A 19,640-nucleotide genomic window follows, 5' to 3' on the forward strand; every position below is an offset into this window, starting at 1 on the left:
TCTGTTTAATTGTGCTGTTCATGACGGAGATTCCAGTGGTATCTGCCAATGCACCTAAACGTCAGTCTTCACTTTGGCAGCCTCGCATCGCAGAGGTGCCTCTGACTTGAAAGGGAAACGACCGAGTTCCAAGCACCACAAGCAACACCTACGCCTCATGCATTGAAGCTGTCTTATAACACAAGGGATGCTAGTGGAATATATTTGGTGTTTAATCTGCTTTGTTTCAAGAGGCCATTCAGTAGGTTTTGAAATGGCTCTGAGGGGTTGCTGTTGGCTGGCCTAGGGCAGGCTCCTCTCTAGATTGTTTTTAATATGAGCCCCACTGCGCCCGGTCTCCGACAGCCATGGCGCAGGTTGCAGAGAGTTGCCTGGTGAGTAACAGTTGAACTGCGTCAGTCCCATTGCAGCTCCGGCTGTTGCGGCATGGCCTTGGAATGCTGGCTGCTGGTCTCCTTTCCACCTACCTGGACTCAGTCTGCAGCTCCCATGGCAACGGAGTCCTGCTGCATTGATGGATAGCCAGGTGTCTGTGTCTTCACTTCACACAAACACCTATTTATATCAGCCCTGTGGGCTTGGCAGCGCATTGTTAATCAAGCTGGGAATTCACACATCTTCCCCCAGGCTTCGCTTCCAAGAATCTGTGAGACACATCCATAAACATGATTCTTTGACAGCCTCCGTTGTTTGCCTGAAAAAAATTCCATTGTTCAACTACCAGCTTCAGCCAGGAAAATGTAAATGTATGGATATTTGTTTATGCAGGTGATGACTAGAGAAAAATACACCAGGCTTAAGGAAAGAATACACTCACAGAATTAAGTGTGCTCACATCTAAAGAAAATGTTCTCACTAACAAACATGATCAAAAAAAAAATTCTAGATACATTCGGCCATCTGGGTGAAATTGCTGTGAATTAGGTTTGTAATATTACAGTGGCTATGAACATATTTCAGTGTGGCAATATTTGCTTTTCGAAGGTGAGCTTGTTTTGTATCAGTCTTTTATGGTGGTGTTATAACGAAAATAATTACTGTTGCTGGTTTGTCCACAAGAGGGAGCTATTGATTAAAATTGTGGCGAATTGAGTGAGGAACTACAATAACGGCAAAAACAATACTTTACTTAAAAAGGAACATTACAATTTTGCAGATGGTGCAGAAATTTCAGAAAACTAGGATTACTGCTCTCACAAGACTGCTCATTGGTGTAATAAATGAAACAACATATATAGCAAGGTATTGAACATGATTGGGAAACTGTTAGAGAACTACAGCATTACAGTAAATAAACTATTTACTGTCGCATGTAAATGCATAGAAACAGCCTTAAATGATGTATTCAGTATGGATATGGGTCTCTTTGAGGCAGGTTAGTATGTATTAACTTGTCCAAGCTTTCATATACCTGTCCCTAGCAATGCTTCTGGATGGTGAAAACTTAGCTACTGGAGCGGAGATGTGTGCTTTAAAAATTACCATTAAAAAGGCTAGAATACACACTATAGATTGCACACACCACAATATGCAGGGAATGAAAAATATAGACAGATAACTAACAAGGAAATGGCTTGTATTTATTTCTAATCCATGATAACTACCTAAAAAAGTACTTTACTAGCTGGCTGGCAATCAAATGCAGTTTCTAAACCATCTACCTACACCATACAATCCAAATTATATTGGACATGGGTAGTTAGGAATAAAACATGGACATTAATTCCAAGAAATAAATAGCATATTTTCCTACCTTTGGTCTTAATGACTGTTGTAATTCTTCAAGGAAGACTATATTGTTTGGTAGAAAAGTGGTGGCATAGTGCTTTACTTCTATTTTTAAGGCATTAGTAAGCTTCACTTCACTAAAGAAGGTCTTGCAATCAGCTTGGGTGTCCTGTGACTTTTGGTAGGATTGTGTGTATGCACCGATGTACCCTTACAGAACCAGGGGCATATCCAGATTTACGCACTCAGCTACTGTAGGATTATGCAGGGGGTACTTGCAGGCTTGGCTGTTCACTTAGTTCAGACACATTTGCAGGTATATTAAAAAAGTAACCAGGCAGCAAAGTGAGATACTATCAATTATGACAACCCTCTCGAGGTCTCGTTTTCTGTGATTTGGTACTTTGCTTATTGTTGCATGTAAGCTCCATTAAATAAAGGCCGAGCTGGTCCAAATGACTGGCGCCTCACTCAGCCACCAGTACTCATTGCAGCCTCGAGATCCAAGAAAGAAACGTGTTCCCAAAGCTAGTGTCTGACACTGCAAAGGGCAGAGTGTTGCATGATTACTTCATAGAAGACGTATGACATAAAAGTGCTTTTGGCGATTTTCACCTCCTGTGAGTGCCAGATCGTGCTTTCTAGCATGGTGAACCTGTTGAAGGACTGGAGCAGAATAAATGCCAATCATGCTGGTCTGCTGGAAGTGCAATCAGGGGCAATTCAGTATGGGCAGTAGATCAAGAGTAGACATGACTCTAATTACCTACCATACACGTCTCCATGGTTACACAGTGCAATTTAGAGACAGGCTTCATTAAAAAAAAAAATGCCCGACGTCTCTGAACTTGATAGCAATTTTCACTGTACGTGGCTGCTGATTGGTGGGTGAGTGCACCAATCAATCCACATGATTTGTTGAGTGATGCCATCGGTTCCCTGGCTGTGGGTGGTTTCATTTCACCCCAAAGTATGAAGCAAAATGCAGGTTTCATTCCTTCATCTCATACAGGTCCATCACCTGAGTCCCTTAGTAACCCTTGAGACCTCCTTGCAAGTGCATTTTACTGGGCATTGACTGCTTGGGCAGAGGTTCTCAGTCTGTGATGGTATGTAATCTTGGTCTTGGTTTAGGGAAAGCCTGAAGGGCCCTAGTATGACTGTCTCCCAGGTGACTGACCCTTCCAAGGATGTCAGAGCAGGTCCTGTAGGGGGTGTCCCTGGCCTTTTCTTTGGGTTCCCAACCTATGAGAGTAGCACCACCCAGAGAGGAAGTGGACAATTCTGGTGTCATTTAAACGTACTCAGCCTAGTTCATACATGAGAAGTAAAAGCAGGGGACTGAAACTTGGTATGGCATACGTGGACTACAGCATGTTACCATCCTTTGTGTTGTATAATATAACAAGTGAATTTTACCTGGCTTGCATTCACTATGGGGTTAATCCTTTTTTTCCAGAAAATCCCTGTCTTGGTTGAGCAAGTGAACGTAACAGTTGTAGAGAGGAGAATTTGTTTGTGTCAGACAAATACATCTCCAGTACAGCTGTTGGCTCGAGGTTTACCAGAGAATTAATTCCATCTGCAGGCTTGCTTGCAGACAGTGTATTGCCAATTGAGACTGATTTGGGAGGGGCAGGGTGGACAACTTTCATCAGGAGGAGCTGGTGTGAGATAAAACAGATGCAATAACATTGACAACAACCAGTGCCTGGAATGGCATTATTTTATTGTGACTTGGTGCAAACATGGACTTCTGCCAGTTGCATTCATTACACAAGGCAGGCCCAACACCAGGTGTCATTACAATGACCATTAGATAAATTGTTCTTTCTGACTGACTTCCAGTGCTTCACAGCACCACTCAGGGGAAACCAAGTTCATGGTTCAGGACCTGGGACCATGTACTGCAACACCACAGAACACTCGCACTGGGCAGGGCAATCAGGCGTTATACCCTTCCTTTCATTTATTTTCTCTAAACCGTGTTTGTTCATGGACGTCATGGCCAAGTATATGTGGAACACGATCACATCTGAAGTACTGCAGATTAGCAGAGAGGTAGAGCAGACGGGACTCTTTGATGTGCTGGGTGATTACGGGATTGACGCTGTCGGGGAGCGAGTGAGCGTGGGTTTTCCCTGCGTCATTGCAACTGGGTCGCTGGGAATGGAACACGGTCAAAATCCATTGCCTTTATATATGGATTTGACTCACTTGGGTAATGGCTGCCTGTTACATGCAGTTTGCAATGTTTCTGTGTGAAAAGGATTCGTTTTTCACCAACATTTCCTTGTTTGTCTGACCTCATCATCAATACCTTTCCAATGGCATTTTATCTGGTGATGCTACAGCAAAGATCTGTAACTGGAATTCCTTCCAGATATGGCAAGATAAATTGTTTTGCTTACTTTTTTGCTTACTGTTTTTTGAAGTTATTGTTAGTTATTGAAGTTTCATTGTGTTTGTCTTCTTCTGACAAAACTTCAGTAACAAACAAAAAAAATGTATGTACCCTCTGGGGTTGTTGTCGCAAAGTTTCTCTTGTTCATTTTAGCTTAGTGAGTCATGTTGTTAAAAAAGAAATGGGAGATGATCAGAGACACCAGGTAGATTCACTGATGACATGAGTGCATTGTACTTCCTAACCAAAGCCCAAAGGTAAAGAAAATGCACTGCGTTTACAGACCTGATGTGAGTGAACACAATGGTGGCTTGCAAAAAAGAGTGCTATTATCCCCCTACCTTTCAAAATAACCCATAATTGCAGTGTCACGTTATAATGTCATGAAATTGCTAATACTGTGATCCAACTTAAATAGCCTGTCCATTATAATCTCCTCCAGAAGTGTCTAATCAAATGTAATTTACGCATGCTAATAGCATTGACTTGTTACTTAATATTGTATTCCCTCTAGAGACTCTAAGGGTGTAGTAGAAGGTAATTAATGCTCAAATAAGCCCATAACAGTCGGTTTTGTTTATTTCAGTTAGGATGAATAAGTCCATCATTAACGAACAGAATGAGTGACATGATGAGTGAGATGATAGAAGAGGAGATCACACACTGCTTGCTACACGAGAATTCCTTGCCACCACGAGGCATGTTGGAGACCGTCTCTGGGTTGCTTTGAATAGTAGTGACCAATGCATGAATCAGTTTTTTGTGACTGCAGGCTTTCCATACATTCCTGTTTTGCTTCTTCAGCATGCGTGTTTCAAAATCTTTTACTATCCTGCTCTCAGAAAAGTATCATTATCTAACAAAATATTCTGATAGATTTTTGGATTGGAAACATTTGAAAACATACATATTGTTCAGACCTTTCATCAGTGTGAAACCAAAGTACCAAAATACCACTCACCTGTATGTCACATGACACATAATTGTCTGACATTACCACTGGTATTCATACAGTCTTAGTTGAAATTAACATCACTATGGAGGCCCGTATAAATTATTATAAACGTCTCAACGGAAAATTAAGGTATTTAGTTGGCATTGTTTTGTATCCTCATGGTCTTTCAAGGGAAGTACAGAGATTTGTATGGTTTTTCACTTGTGTTGTATTGCAATAATAAAGAGGCAAGGCTACATGTCACTTAGAGGCTGTACCTGTGTTTGCTTGCAGTGTCATCTCCTCTCCTCTGAATGCCTCTTCTGAAAGCTCATGTATCCCATGGTATGGACGCAGAATTGTGCATCTATTAGATCCCAGCTCAGTCTGAACCCTAGTTGACAGGTACCTGTGGGGCAAGAAGCCGAGTGTAGATTGTGCCCGTGGCATGTTGATCGCAGCATTAGAGCTCAGTCATTGTACACATTTTAGAGAAATTTTCCTAGTAATCGGTATTGGTTTGCTGACCATTACATGCTCCCAGCAAACTAAATGGTCTTTAAAGACTCTCGCCTGAATGCCACAAGTCTTTGTAAAGTGCAACCTTCCATTTTCAAATCCACTCTTTTTAAGAAAGAATGGATATCAGTTTATTATAATTTACTGCTCACGGAATTTTTAAATGTCCACATTGAAATAAAACAGACAACATGCCAAAGGTAGTCGTTCTTGATTAACTATGGGCAAACCAATTAAGGTCTTATTAAATAGAATCTCAGTAGAGAAGCAGAGTTTGAAGCCCACTATGATTATTAGTTCACATCTTGTGCATTTCTACAATGCACATGTTTATTTTCTGACACTACCCAATAGTAATGCAGTTAGAAAGCCTGTAGAAGTCTGCATCCAATATCTTTTTGATAGGCTTGTTATTTTGTATGCATAGATACTCGGATCGTTCTGTTTTATTTCAGGCTGAAGCATTAGCAACAGAATGGGTAATGTCTTTATGCCTCCCTTTGCTTCCATATGTGGGCTTATCACTGCATACCATATCTCAGAGATGTGTAATCCTCAAATTTCATAAATGAATTCAGAAATGAATCTGGTTATCCCCACAATCCAAGAGGAGGTTCAGATACTTACTAAAATTACTATAAAACATAATGATGGCACAAAGTATTCATTTTGCTCAGACTGTAACTGTGAAATGAGGCCTAGGGCTCAGAATGTCATGTATAATAGATGATTTTTTTCTGTCATTAATGTATTACATCAGTACATGAGACATGGCGCAGAAGGAGGGTTACATTTCAGCAAGAATATGTAATGCAAGGGCTGCATGCAGGTAGGCATGGTTAGCGCCTTTGGTTTAAACTGAGCATTCTTATTCCTGTTAAGAGTATGCTGCTTGGTCATTTCTGAAATGCTTTGTCTGCATGGCTGGAGAGTGAAACACTTGCAGTATTTAGTTGTATAACCTTTTCCTGATGCTAATCAAACCAACAACTTAATCCAGCCAATGAATTTTGGGAATTGCCTTGGCTGTCTTGTCAAACTGAATAGGCTTGGTGAAATCTTGCCAGCTCTTTGAAGTTTCTGACCAGCTGACCGTTATCAATTAGTATGTGTATGTGTATGTGTAGGGAGGGGAGGTAATACAAAATAAGTCATGCAAATGGTACCCAATATATACAGTATGTATGTACATATGAGAATATGAGTATTTGATTGTGTTTCTGTCTGCTGTTCTTTTCATTTGTGGTATTGTACTGATCAAAATCCTGTGCTGTGGCCATTCAGTGTGTGACAGGTCATAACTATCCTGAAGGATGATCCAGCTCTTTTCTCATATCAATAAATATGCACTCCACATACTCAATATCCAATAGTACACTGTGTAATCCAAATATGTCTACACAAAGATACACATTTTGCACGGACATAGTGACGCTCATATCATGAGAACATCATGTACATTAAGCGACCACATTACAAGGCTGTTTGAGAAGGACCTTGGTTCTTTGAACTACAGGGCTTTGTGGTCCTACCCAGATGAATGAATTAGAATTAACTCTGACGGCTCTCCAGGGCCTGTCTCCTCCTTTGAATATTTTATAACAACATGGTTCCACAGTTTTCACCACTTCAGACCATAGATCTCATTACATAGCTTACCTTTCAGTATTTGTCTTTATGCCTGGAGTCCTGTTATTTTGTCAGCTAGTGGCAACACTTGACCTGTGGTTTGAATAGCTTATTTCTGGTGCAAGAGGCAAATGCGGGTCAGTGAGGCTGTGGACATAAAAATGCTCAAGGCTAAGGGCATATGCATTCATTCACAAGTGAGTGGATATCTTCAATTTTCTTCATTGTCTATTTGTGTAGCAGAAGCTCAGGTTAAGCTGCATGATTAAAATTTGAAGCAATGTCAGTTGAGAACCCTGCATAAAGCTGCATCTGCAGCAATTTCATTTAAACTCCCAGACTTGGTAATGTGGCCAGATTGTAGGGCTCTATGCCACACTGCTGCTCGTCTGGGATAATGCTGTAGAAGGAGCGTGAGCACTGTTGTGTGCATGGGGATCTCTCACTTACCATCATGGTCAGAATACTGCCGCTTGGATAGTGATTTCTGGAATGGTCTCTTTGCAGCAAGCCTGAGAGGAGACACCCAGAAATCTCATATGGAATTAGGTCCTCACTTTCCTTCCCTGCCTGTGTTAAACAAAGCAAGACGGGAGAGCTGTATGCATTCATATTACCAAGATAATCTGATATTGCTCAGCATCAACGTATTGTTATTCGGTTCTGTTCTCTGTCGAAGCTAAAAGCCGTAATGCTGCTTGTCCTTGAGAGAGAGTGCAAACTGTAATCCTGTCCAGCATTGCTGGTGCCTCGTTCAGTGAGGACGACAGAGATCTGCTTTTTAAATGCTAATCAGGTGTGTAATATTGCTACCAAAATGATGCATGGATCAGATGCAGCAAAGGACAAGAGAAAAACACACTAGTCCCGCTGGCAGCCAGAGAAAATGGGTCCATGTGGGATGATTACCAAACCATATCCCACTGTTCCCTTGTATTCACAAGGAATATGTTCGTGTGCCCCTCTTCTGAGTGTCCCTTTCTCCCCACTTTTACGTTTCACAATGGACCAGGAGCTCCCACGCAGCTCTTTTTCACCTTAAGCCCCATCTTCCTGTATTTCAAAGCCTAATTGTTGATATTTTGTTATCTGCCTTGTTTCCTTTGATGGCTGTGGCCATGAAGATTGCTCTAAAAGCACTGAGTTACAGGGGCCCCCTTTTCCTCTCTTGTTTGGTGTGTATAGCTCTGGTTACGTGAGACTCCTGACAGTCCATGCCAGCCTGTTCCTGAGCTAACATGACCTGGCAGAACTGTGGGTAGTAAGAGACTCATGCTGGTATCAACAACCTCTATTCCAGTAACACAGCTCTGGGAAGATAACCTCATAATCATTTCTTCTGTCAAGGCCCCTGGTATAATTAGTACCATCAATGCTGACATGTTTGAAGGAACATATACAACAGCTTGCTAGCAGCACATTTTGAAATGCCTTTAATTTCTTGGAGACAACCATAAGGCAAATAGAAGGCTGAGAAGGGTTATCAGTTGAAATGAACAGTTTATACCCTTATATGTTTATGTTGCAAAAATGCTTTCCTCCTTTTGTATGAGGCTTAAACACACGTTATTGATGATACATCAAAAAAGACACACAGGGGAAATGGCCAAATGCAAAGATTTTTTCTTTGTTGCATTGGTGTTCAAAGGCAAAGGTTAATCTGATTCCATTCACAGTGGCTAAGACCAGTTGGAAATATTTGGGGTAGTTTGGGCATAAATGGTTGGGTGTAATTTGTAACCAGGAGGTTGCTGATTCAAATACTGCACACAGTAGTGCTGTTGGTCCAGCAAGGTACTTTAATACCTGACTTACTGCAGTAGAAGCATCTTTTTCCCATTCTTCTTGATATCCTGCACTGTCATGAAGGTAAATATACCACAGAAAGGATAATTACAGTATCGAGGAGATGAGTCTTTAGTTATCATAAAAAGCTCTTTAATGTGAAACAACCATCTTTAATTCCAAAGTGTTACAAAACATGTTATTCTTAACTGAGCACTGATACCACATAATTTTCAGCATCAAAGAAAGCTTTGCCAAATGAGTCCTGGAACATTTTGATGACCAACCTACTGCTACCCTGTAGGTGATAAAACTCGATGTGATTACTCATACAATACATAGGATTTAGTCAGAATTTCACAAATAGAGAGAAAATGTCCCTGAATTGTCATTGTGTTCATTCTTCACATTTTCCCAAAAAAGGTCTTTGTTGCAATTCTTCCTCTTGGAGCAATGAAATAAAAAAATATTATCTTCAAATAGGCTTTCAAAGAGTTATGTGTCATGTGTTGAAGGGCACTCAAAGAATTGCTGATCTTAAGTACATGATTAGCTGTAATTGCTAAGGTTATTTGTTTCTATGAGGTCCTTCACATCAATTCACTTCACTGTTAAAAATATGAGTATTTGAAAATCTGTGGCCTTGCATAGGCATTATCTCTTGAGTTATATACCTATTATTTGGCTCTGAGGCATTGAATCACAAGGATGGACTTACACCCACCTTCATCCTGTGATTAAGAATGTTCAGGGCACTGCTGCCCTCTTCATGAGGGCAGCATACTCAGTCCTGGGCTGAGTTTTTAAGGCCACTTTCTGGGGGTGGTGAAAGACATTAAGATCTGTGCCAATTCATTGCCTTTGAGGTGAAGGTGTTCAGAATGAACCCTAAAATAGGCTCAGGGGAAACTGATGGTAACTGCGTGTAAATGAGCATCGAAATCACACCATAGCTGTCAGCCTTGTCCACACCATTAGGGCCAAAGAGACCTCAGGCTTTTTCCAATGAACCTCTGTGGCAGTTGTTTATGTAGCTGCCCTGTGGGTAGCATTTGTGCTTTCACATCTAGAGGAGTCAGTGCTGGGTGTCTTCTAGCTGGGTGACACCCCCCTAGGGTTAAGGTTAGGATTAGGGATTGAATTAGGTTTCAGGCTAGGGTTAGGGTCAGATGGCTCCTTTTCGTACAATGCAAAGAAAAACATAACTTGTGTGGGGGAGCATATAAACATGCACCCAAATGCACAGAAGGTTTAAACAAACTAAATCGGATGCATCATTGGAAACTTTGATTGATGACACTTGTTTCCAAGCCTTTACGGGTGGTCTTGTCGATTTGTGTCTTAGCTTTCATCGACTTTGCTAGCTGTAGGAGGGGAATAATATCAGAGAACCCTGTCAAACTTTAGACTGACTGTGAACATGTGTGGGTTCTGAGCGTGGATTACATTATCTGTCATAGAGAAAATGAATCTGACATTTGGATGGATGTTGTCTTAGAATCCTTAATGTTGGCCTGGTGATATATTTTGCTTACTTTGTCAAGCTTTATGTTTCAGAGTGAAACAATTATCAGCTTGGATCCCCCTAAATGAAACTGAAAAAATGTCTAAGGATATATATATACTACATACATGTAATTAATTAATGTAATGTCTTTGGAAAGCCAACAGTCTACCTAACCTGTGGTTCAATTTAGCTTCTCACAGGCAATGGCCTAAAAAAAAAAAAAAAAAAAAAAACTTCTGCTCATAAACAGAACACACTTTGTATGGCGTACTTCGTGAGCCATAATGAGTGTTTACACTATTGTATTTTTTGTTGTTTGTACTGCTGACGTGTTTTGCATTATGGATTCTGGCTCTTAGTTTGGCACCTGTGCTTTTCAGTAAAATCATCCGCCCCATTGTTCTAGATAATAACCCTTTGAACCTGAACAAAGAGTTAATTTTCTCTATAATACAATCCGCTGAAAACGGATATCCTTTTCAATGTCAATGTGTTTCGTTACCTGCACCTTAAAATGACGATGCACCCATTTACTTTTGTCATCAAGTTTTCATCATGGGTACTAAGCCTGACTTTTCCTGTCAGGAATGACGATAGTAGTACAATTATGTCTTAATGAAACCCATGACGATTTAAATGCACAAATCTAGTATAGATTTAATTCTGCCTTTGGATGGGTGAGGTCAGAATCGCGTCAGCTTTGTTCCCCTTGTGGAAGGCAGGCAAATCATAATCCGATACAGAGATGGATAACTTCTCGATTATTGTATTTCCAATGACTTCAACGAGAACGTGAATACTTCGCGGCAATTTGTTCAACGTCTTAAAGTAGCTACACCGATAGGGGGAAGAAAGTGGTGACGTCAGAGCGTCAAGGGCAGGTGCGCATTTTTCAATTTACGATAAATAGGGACCCCATACCCTCCCTCAACCTACTGCACTCCCAGAACACGCGAAACAGAATGGAAAAGTGCTCCCAGGAAAATATGCTGTACTAGCTTTATTTTGTATAGACAGCTTTATATTTTGAAGAAATACGTCTCTTCCGCAAGTTGTGAATCATTTAAGTTTGTCTTTGAAAAAGCACCTGAGGAGAAAAATCAAGGTAAGATCGAATTGTATCTTGTTTTACAATGTATTTTTGGTGATCGTGTTACTTTTCCTCAGATATATTGTGAAATTTACTTTAATTCACCTTTTGTACGCCCGTTTGATATTTACTTGCATTTTAAAGATAATTCATTTCTTATCACTTATCACATATCTTTTTTCTATTTTATATTTATGTTTTGTTTTGTTTTATTTTTGCTTATTGTGAGCAAACAAAATTCAGCCAACCAACGGCGCATTATCTTCCCCCTTGCAGATGCAGAAGTGCATTGGAATCGCTTGCGTAGCCCTCATCTTTTGCGCGACACTGTCAGAGACCATTGGATTAGTGATTGCGGTATGCCTGGCATTTGTTCATTTTTCCATTTAACTGCGGTTAATTCTGATCGACAAAATGACAAGGCCCCAGAAGTATTAATAAACTAAAATATCATGAGTGTTTCTCATACTGAAAATCTTTTTAGAAGCATTATTTTCGAAAGGATTTGGTATGCATGAAATTACAGGAATAGGGCACGTGTTACAGATCGTACTGAAGCTTGCATGCCCATGCAAAAGAAGTAAGAGATTGAGCTAAATGAAAAAAAAAAAACTTCTGAAGCTGTGAATAGAAATGTAGGAATTAATATGAACCCAGGTGTAATTTGGCTCCATACAGAAACTGTAGCGAGGTTTGTTGTACACACGTCTTAAATGAAGATTTTTGTCAGAGAAAAAATGTATGAATAATTTTTCTTGTTAAAACACAGTTTTAGTTTTGTAGCCTCCGAATATTTCGGTTCACGGTTGCTTGTATGTGACTTACCCTCCTTTTCCCTCTTTGTCTTCACAGGCCAAAGAGAAGCGAGGCTGGACACTGAACAGCGCTGGATATCTCCTGGGACCCCGTGAGTCGCTCTCCTCACACGCTATAGCTCTTTTCTCCACTGTACAAACAGACCCGGTACCTGCCTTAAATGAATACTGAAACTACGTGTTATATAGGTTGTAATCCACAGAACATAACAATTGACATTTTAATTGTCGAAGTTAACATAATCCAAATTTTCATCGTCACTTCCCGCTTTTGCTATTGTTTTCCCTTCAGTAGCGACCGTACGTTCTAGAACCTGAATGTGTTACATGCAACATGGATACTTAATACCAAACTTCTCTATTGCCTTCTCGTGTGCCTAAAATTTCTAGCAGGTTTTCAGTTTTAATTTGTAGTTGTACTTCTGCCTTATGTGCCAGAGTGGACTCTGAGCGCAGAGTCATCATTTTGAACCCGGAGTAACGTTACAACAGGGAACGTCCCATACCGAAGGGAGTTTTCGATAGCGCTGCTGCCCTCATTAAGTGAGGGGCTGGCTCAATCAAGCAGAGATTATCTCTACATTGAAAATGTAAATTCGTTGCAATAAGTTCAGGACAAAGCGCAGCATTGTTAATTTGAATTTGGGTCCATGGCCAGTGGACACTCCTGGGTATCCTACGTGGTTTCATTAAAATAACTGATTAATAAATCACTACGTTGTGTGTAGTTTACTTTGTCACTGCGACACTTCCAAACCGTAGTAAAAGGCCGAGCTGTTAGCGCATGTGATTAAGGTGATACAGGGTGACCATACGTCCTCTTTTTCCCGGTCATGTCCTCTTTTTGGGACGGATTTTTTAGGTCCCAAAAAGAGGACATGTCCAGGAAAAAGAGGACGTCTGGTCACCCTAGGTGATAATAATCAAATAAGCAATGCAACTGAGTGTAATTTGATGTATTACACAACTAATGTCAGACGTCAGCTTTTAGAAAGACCATTTCTTTCAGAAATCAGAAATGATAGCGAGAGCAGGTGGCTCTCTCTGGTGCGCTCCATTCAGAGCAGACCTCTGTATTTCCGAGGCCCTTGAAACATGCATGCCGGTGTGTCGGGAATAAAAAGTAACGGGCGGGGAGTCCGGGTCATAAGACCAGGTAAAATGCCATCATCCCTGTGTTTCAGGTCGTATTGAACACCTAATACAGATAAAGGACAGTCCCAGTGCAAGGGGGAGAGAGGAGCTGCTTGATGAATGTAAGATAGCGCCTGCAGGTTACTGAAGTCAACAGAATGCGCTGCTTTCTGTGTCCATGTTATTTGGTGTGTGTTGTAAATATTGCACATGGGAAAAATAGCTGAAGGACTCAAGTGTCTGTGGTCCTACGGTATTTAGCAAATTACAGGTTATAGTTGATTTCTATGAATGTCATCCTAAGAAAAATGTACAATTGATTGTAGTGGACTTGGTTAATGCATTATTGAGCCAACAACATTAAAGCAGCTGTGTAATCCTTTCATCTTCAGTCTGTTTTTGCAGTTTTGAGTGTAACATAACTTGACTTTCAGTTTCAGAGAAACACTGCAGAGAGATCACTGTTGTGTGATTGGCAAAATGATGATATAATTTCAGCTCCACATAATTATAATAATATATCCTCATAATTTTGCATTACAGATTGCTAATGTGCAGAAAATACATTCTGAGCTTCTGATCTAGGAGCAGAAGAGGTGAGGTTATAAGCAGAGGGTATAAACTGAAGGATGTACTCACACTTGCTCAGATAATTAGTGTACTTATATACTGAGTGGCTGATGGGCCTGAACATTTGCCCCACCTCTCCATATTGAAAGGGTTGCGGTAATTTATTTTAAGGAGGCCAGATGCTCTCAGCATGTAAGATGCTTATAGCATATATTTGCAGTGGCCACAGTTGTCCAAACCAAAATGGTTGCAGACTTTCATCATTAGTTTAATATGGAACGAGCAGCCCTTGAAGAACAAAGTTGTGTGCACTTCCACTCTTGCTCTTTCTTGCCCTGTGAACAGTCTGTATTGGTTGTCAGCTCTTATTTGTTCAGTCGTCTTCGATAGTGTCATGACCCCCCCACCCACCACTATCCTCTCCCCCTTTTGGTCTCCCTCATGTCATTCCTTGGATGAAATCCCTGTTGTTTGTGTTCGTTCTTTACGTTATGAATGTCCTCAAGTCTCGCACTTTTGTACCGCTTGAAGTCAGTTTGAGTTTGCATTACTGTGACTCAAAATCAAACCTGCAGGCTGTTGTTGTCTTTTGTGTATTAAAATGGCACCTATGAGATACGACCTGGTATTGGTTGAGTGCAGACTGGAAGACTGCTGTGGGTGCAGGCAGCAGGGTTGGCTTCAGTCAGACCGCAGAAAGTGTGCGGGCTGTGCAAGAGTGTGTAACCACAGATGGGACAGTAGGGGGCATCATAATGGACAACATGGCTGATTGCAGCTTTGTTTTGTGGACAGATGCCATCGACAGTCACAGAGCCCTCAGTGACAAGCATGGCCTGGCAGGGAAGAGGGATATGCCCATGGAAGACGACTTCAAATCAAGTAAGAGCCTCACACTCCTTACATTCTTCTTTCACTTTCAACATGGCCATTTAATGATGAGAACAGGTCATTCAGCCACATCATTTTGTCTAAAGGCTTGAGTTTATCTTATGTTAGGATTGTGTCAAGTCTAGTCTCAAACGCTCCAAGTGTCTCTGCTTCCGCAAGCTAATAATTTTACCTTTAACTAACCTTTTCCACCTTTGTCCTCTTGTTATGCAGACAGAACTAATCTTAAAATAGCTTCAGTGGTCCACTATAATTATCACGTATATAAATGTAAAAGCCTCAATCAAATTTTCAGAGACTGTCTTTCTTTTGCTTATAATGACCACATCAATCTTCTCTTTTCACACAGGTGCTTTGAGAATAGCAGATGAGAATGTAATACACACCATTATCGACTTCCTGTCATACCTGAAGTTGAAAGGTGAGGCTTGTGTACCATAAGATATTGGACAGCAGGATCAGCACATTCAAATATTCTCACATGCCTTTGCCATTCTGTGTTATAAAAGGAAGGAGAGCTGTTTGGTTGTGATCATGAAATATAACGGGCGATTACTGTCGACAGTTTGGTTACATTAAAGCTTTTGTGTCTTTATTATTATGAAGATTACAAAAGATTACAATCCACTCAAGTAAGCGTCTTTACTTACTCAGCTTGTTTACTACAAAATGAACTGCAGTGGAGGATTCCTATTAACATCTTACTGAAGATTTCCCTTGGCAGTGACAGATAGTCATTGCAACAGTGTGTTTGGGCAGTGGAGAAATAGTGTCCACAACATGTGATTAATAACTTCTTTGCTTGCCTTTCAGAAATGGGAGCTCTTGAGAATCTTTCCCCCTCACTCACATCAGAAGAGATTGCTCAGGCCTAGCCTGCTTTGGGCTTATGTATATATATACAGTAGCTAATCCAGTTCAGGATCCCCAACCCTTTCACCTGCTTTCCAACCTGCCCCAGATTTAAGCTGCTGCAGTCGAGTTTTCTCATTGTATTAGCCGCTGGTATCTACATCTCCAGCTTTACTACTGTTCAGAAACACTGAGTGTTTGTTGATTATTTATGGTTGGTTGGATGGTTTGGAAAAAATGTCTTATGAATAAAACTAGTTAAGTGCATTGGCTCCTCCTTTTCTTTGGCTAATGTTTAATTAGTATGTTGCTTGACTTTGATCAGTTTTTTAGCATTTTTAGCATTCTATTTCAACTGTAATAGGCATCATGGGGTAATTGCTATGTAGTGGACAACTTCAAACTCCGAAGCAAAAGCACAGTAGCAAAATTTATTTTATTTCATTCCTTCTGATGTACAAAACTAAATCCAAAAAGATCCCCACAAAAATCTTCACCAGGGGAGGGGTTTCCCTGCATAGTCTCGATATTCCCCATGATCCTTCTCTGTCAACCCAGCTATTACAGCCAGCACTGATGTAATGCTTTCCTCCACAGACAGTTCTGCCTGCAATGTCACAGACACAAATACAGTACAAATTACCCAGGTGTCACTAACAGTCAACTCACCATAATATCTTATCTGTGCAGTGCTGAGGAAAGGCAATTGATCTGATCTCAGGTGACGATCAGAGATGCCCCCAAAGGACCATGTGACACTCACCAAAGGTCCACCCATGTCAGTACGCACCCATCCTGGGTGAAGGGCCATGCATAGGATTCCATCTGTTCCCAGGTCTGTGGCCAGACACCTCGTAACCATGTTTAAAGCTGCCTATGGCCAGACAGCACAAAATGGTGAGAGAGGCCGAAAAACACAATATGGAATATTTCAACAGCCACCAATGTCATGCACACTGAAGGAGAGAAGGCTACAGGGCCACTTTTGCTATATTGAGTACAGGCACTTCAAGATACCAGAGGCTGCTTGAACTTGCCTTGGAAGTCCTGTAGCCATAGCTCTTGAAGGCTGCTCCAGCACCCCAGTTGAGCTGGATGGAGCCCAGGACAGAAGAAATATTGACCACAGCTGCTCTGTCAATGCCCATTGTGGAACCCTGAGCAGCGGCCACTCGCAGTAATGGCAGGAACGCCTGCACAACAAAACGCACAGGTTAAATAATGTTTCTGAATAACGTGGCAGCCCTGTTGTCAAGACCTAGTAATCACCAGGCAGTGTATGCATGTCAGATATACGTGTAAGTGTGTGTGGTGTTTCTGTATGGAGTGTGTGTAAACTGTGGGTGTGGGGTGTGTGCAAGAGCATGTTTGGGGTGTGTGGATCACATGTGTATGTGTGTATGTATGTATAATTATAAGTGTGTGTGGCATTTATATATGTCTATAAATCAGTTATGTGTGGGTGTGTATCTACATGAGTGGGTGTGTTGGAGTGTTCAGACTGTGAATAGATGGAGTAGCCCTATGGTTGTGTGGGATGTGTGTTTTTTTTAAAAGAAGGGAGCACAAGCAGTAAGTGTGACAGTGTGTGGATTATGGGTTTGTGCATTTACAAGATTAAACCAAAAGTCTGAATCAACTAACTCAACTTCTAGCTCCACTTCAAAAGGCAGATCTGTTTACCTTGGTAACCATAAGAGGAGCAACAGTGTTGCTTTCAAAGGTCTTCATCATGGCCTCAGCATTTACTGACTCCAGGTCAGTGGGGATACCGATGGCTGCATTGTTGATGAGGCAGTTCAGCCCATCTTCACCCACCAGCGATGTCACTTCCTGTACAGCTGCATCTATACTGGCCTGACTGATCACATCTCACAAGAGAAACAGGTCATTAAAGTCAATTTTTGACAAGATGCACAAATAGGAGTCAGTTGTTAAACCATGAGCCGTGATTAGTGTTCAAACACGTGATTTATTTCCCCTTTCCCCTCCTACTATAATTTTTCAAAATGATATTTTCAGTGCTTCAATGGGTAAACAATGAAGTCTTACAAACTGAAACGTGAAGCAAATTTCAAAAATGAGTTCCTCAAAGGGGACTATATGCTAAAATTGGATACAAGCCAGCTCTGTTTTTTGATGTATTTATCTGTTACTATTTCAAAAGTCTTGTAAGATCCGCTTATACGTGCATTACATTGTAAATCAAAACTAATCCATAATACAGTGCAAATTTCCTTTAAATCGTTTTGCCATACTATCAGCTGGAATACCATGCTGTGCACGCCATCTAGTGGAGTCTGTTTCCTTAGGAGTAAAAATAGAGAAGGTAAACATACTTTACGCCATACTTACCAAGAGTTACAATGTGTACACCCGAGTGAGTTTTGGACAAATCTTGCAGCTCCTGCATTACAGAATAGATTTGGCGTTGAGAGTTAACGAGACGAGACGAATCGCAGTGGCATTCCTACATTAGAGGACCTTCGGTGAAGCCAATTCAATGTTCAATTCAATCACCTCTCACCGAGATATGAATCACAAACGTAATGCACATTACTATTAATATGTCAGCTTGTTTATTTTCGTTACCGAGTTCTTCTAGCAACAGGCTTGTGGCTAGAATTCTATGCAAATGTGTCGTTTTCCCAGACGCCAGTAAAACTACAGTACCTTTGCAGCCGTAGGATGACGGGCAGTCGCAATCACTCTGGCCGGTCTGTCTTTGCGTCTAACCAGATCTTTCACCATTTGTAGCCCGATGCCTCTGCTCGCCCCTGTGATCAACACGGAGCGACACTTGTCGAAGCCCCTGTTCATAGTTTTGTCCGAGTATGCACGCTGTACAGTACCCTGCGCGTTACGCCTATGCAGTGAGTTTTATAAGTGAAACGAACGCCCATACGAATAAATGTAACTAACTGGAGGCGTGGTTTCTTGGTTTCATAAGCAAGGTTACAGGCACTTGACTCGTGCGCATTCCGTTAGAGATTAAGTAAAATCTGGAAACTTGTGAAACGCGAACGCAATATTCCATTGATTTACTGCCTCGTGGAAAACTTGAAATGTCAATTTTACAGTTAGTTCAGTAGTAAATGACACCTTTGTCTTACCTCATTGAGCCGCATGTAAAGTTAATTACTAGGGTAAATGTAAGTTGGAATAAGACATGAGTAAAAATAAAACTGCTGTACATTTTTACAAAACCCTTTTGCTTCATCGTAAAAAGGAAATAAACTTCTACCATGCTCCATGTAGCTGAATTATAAAAGACTGATTTTCTGCAACGTAATTGTTATTATAAAAGTCTGCTTTTCTGCAACGTAATTGTTATTTTTAGGCACATTACAAAAGAGACAATCACAAGCTCAGGTCACGTTGTTGGTGCTTTTTATACGCTCACAGCGACCGTGGGGGCATAGTGGTTTTAACTGGCCGACAGTGTGATTTAATGCAATGATGCAATAACAATACACAGAATACATTACTTTTTAAAAATTTGGGTAATCTTTTCATATTACAATTTTTGAAAGAGAGCATAATATACACTATATGGACAAAAGTATTTGGCCACACCTGTTTTTCAGGGTTTGAGCTAGGCCCCTTATCTCCAGCGAAGGGCAATCTTAATGCTTCAGCATACCAAGACATTTTGGACAATGCTATGCTTCCAACTTTGTGGCAACAGTTTGGGGAAGGCCCTTTTCTATTCCAACATGACTGTGCCCCAGTGCACAAAGCAAGGACTATAAAGACATGGTTTGATGATTTTGGTGCGGAAG

General features: G+C 40.9%; 2 protein-coding genes across 2 annotated transcripts; one reads left to right on the forward strand and one right to left on the reverse strand.

The window, feature by feature from the left end:
- Positions 1–11,550: 11,550 nt before the first annotated feature.
- Positions 11,551–15,958, forward strand: gal (galanin/GMAP prepropeptide). Its single transcript, XM_036535818.1, has 7 exons — positions 11,551–11,611; positions 11,873–11,953; positions 12,449–12,503; positions 13,596–13,667; positions 14,911–14,997; positions 15,356–15,427; positions 15,820–15,958. Exons 2-7 carry the CDS (start codon positions 11,873–11,875, stop codon positions 15,879–15,881), a joined length of 429 nt encoding a protein of 142 aa, XP_036391711.1. The 5' UTR covers positions 11,551–11,611; the 3' UTR covers positions 15,882–15,958.
- A 384-nt stretch (positions 15,959–16,342) lies between these two features.
- Positions 16,343–18,770, reverse strand: LOC118782443 (C-factor-like). The gene is made up of 6 exons (XM_036535802.1): positions 18,532–18,770; positions 18,214–18,265; positions 17,542–17,729; positions 16,896–17,051; positions 16,622–16,732; positions 16,343–16,465 (listed from the first exon to the last, which is right to left on the reverse strand). The coding sequence occupies exons 1-6, from the start codon at positions 18,676–18,678 to the stop codon at positions 16,352–16,354; spliced, it is 768 nt and encodes a 255-aa protein (XP_036391695.1). The 5' UTR covers positions 18,679–18,770; the 3' UTR covers positions 16,343–16,351.
- Positions 18,771–19,640: the final 870 nt, after the last annotated feature.

Source organism: Megalops cyprinoides, chromosome 8 (assembly GCF_013368585.1).
Source record: "Megalops cyprinoides isolate fMegCyp1 chromosome 8, fMegCyp1.pri, whole genome shotgun sequence".
Lineage (NCBI taxonomy): Eukaryota > Metazoa > Chordata > Actinopteri > Elopiformes > Megalopidae > Megalops > Megalops cyprinoides.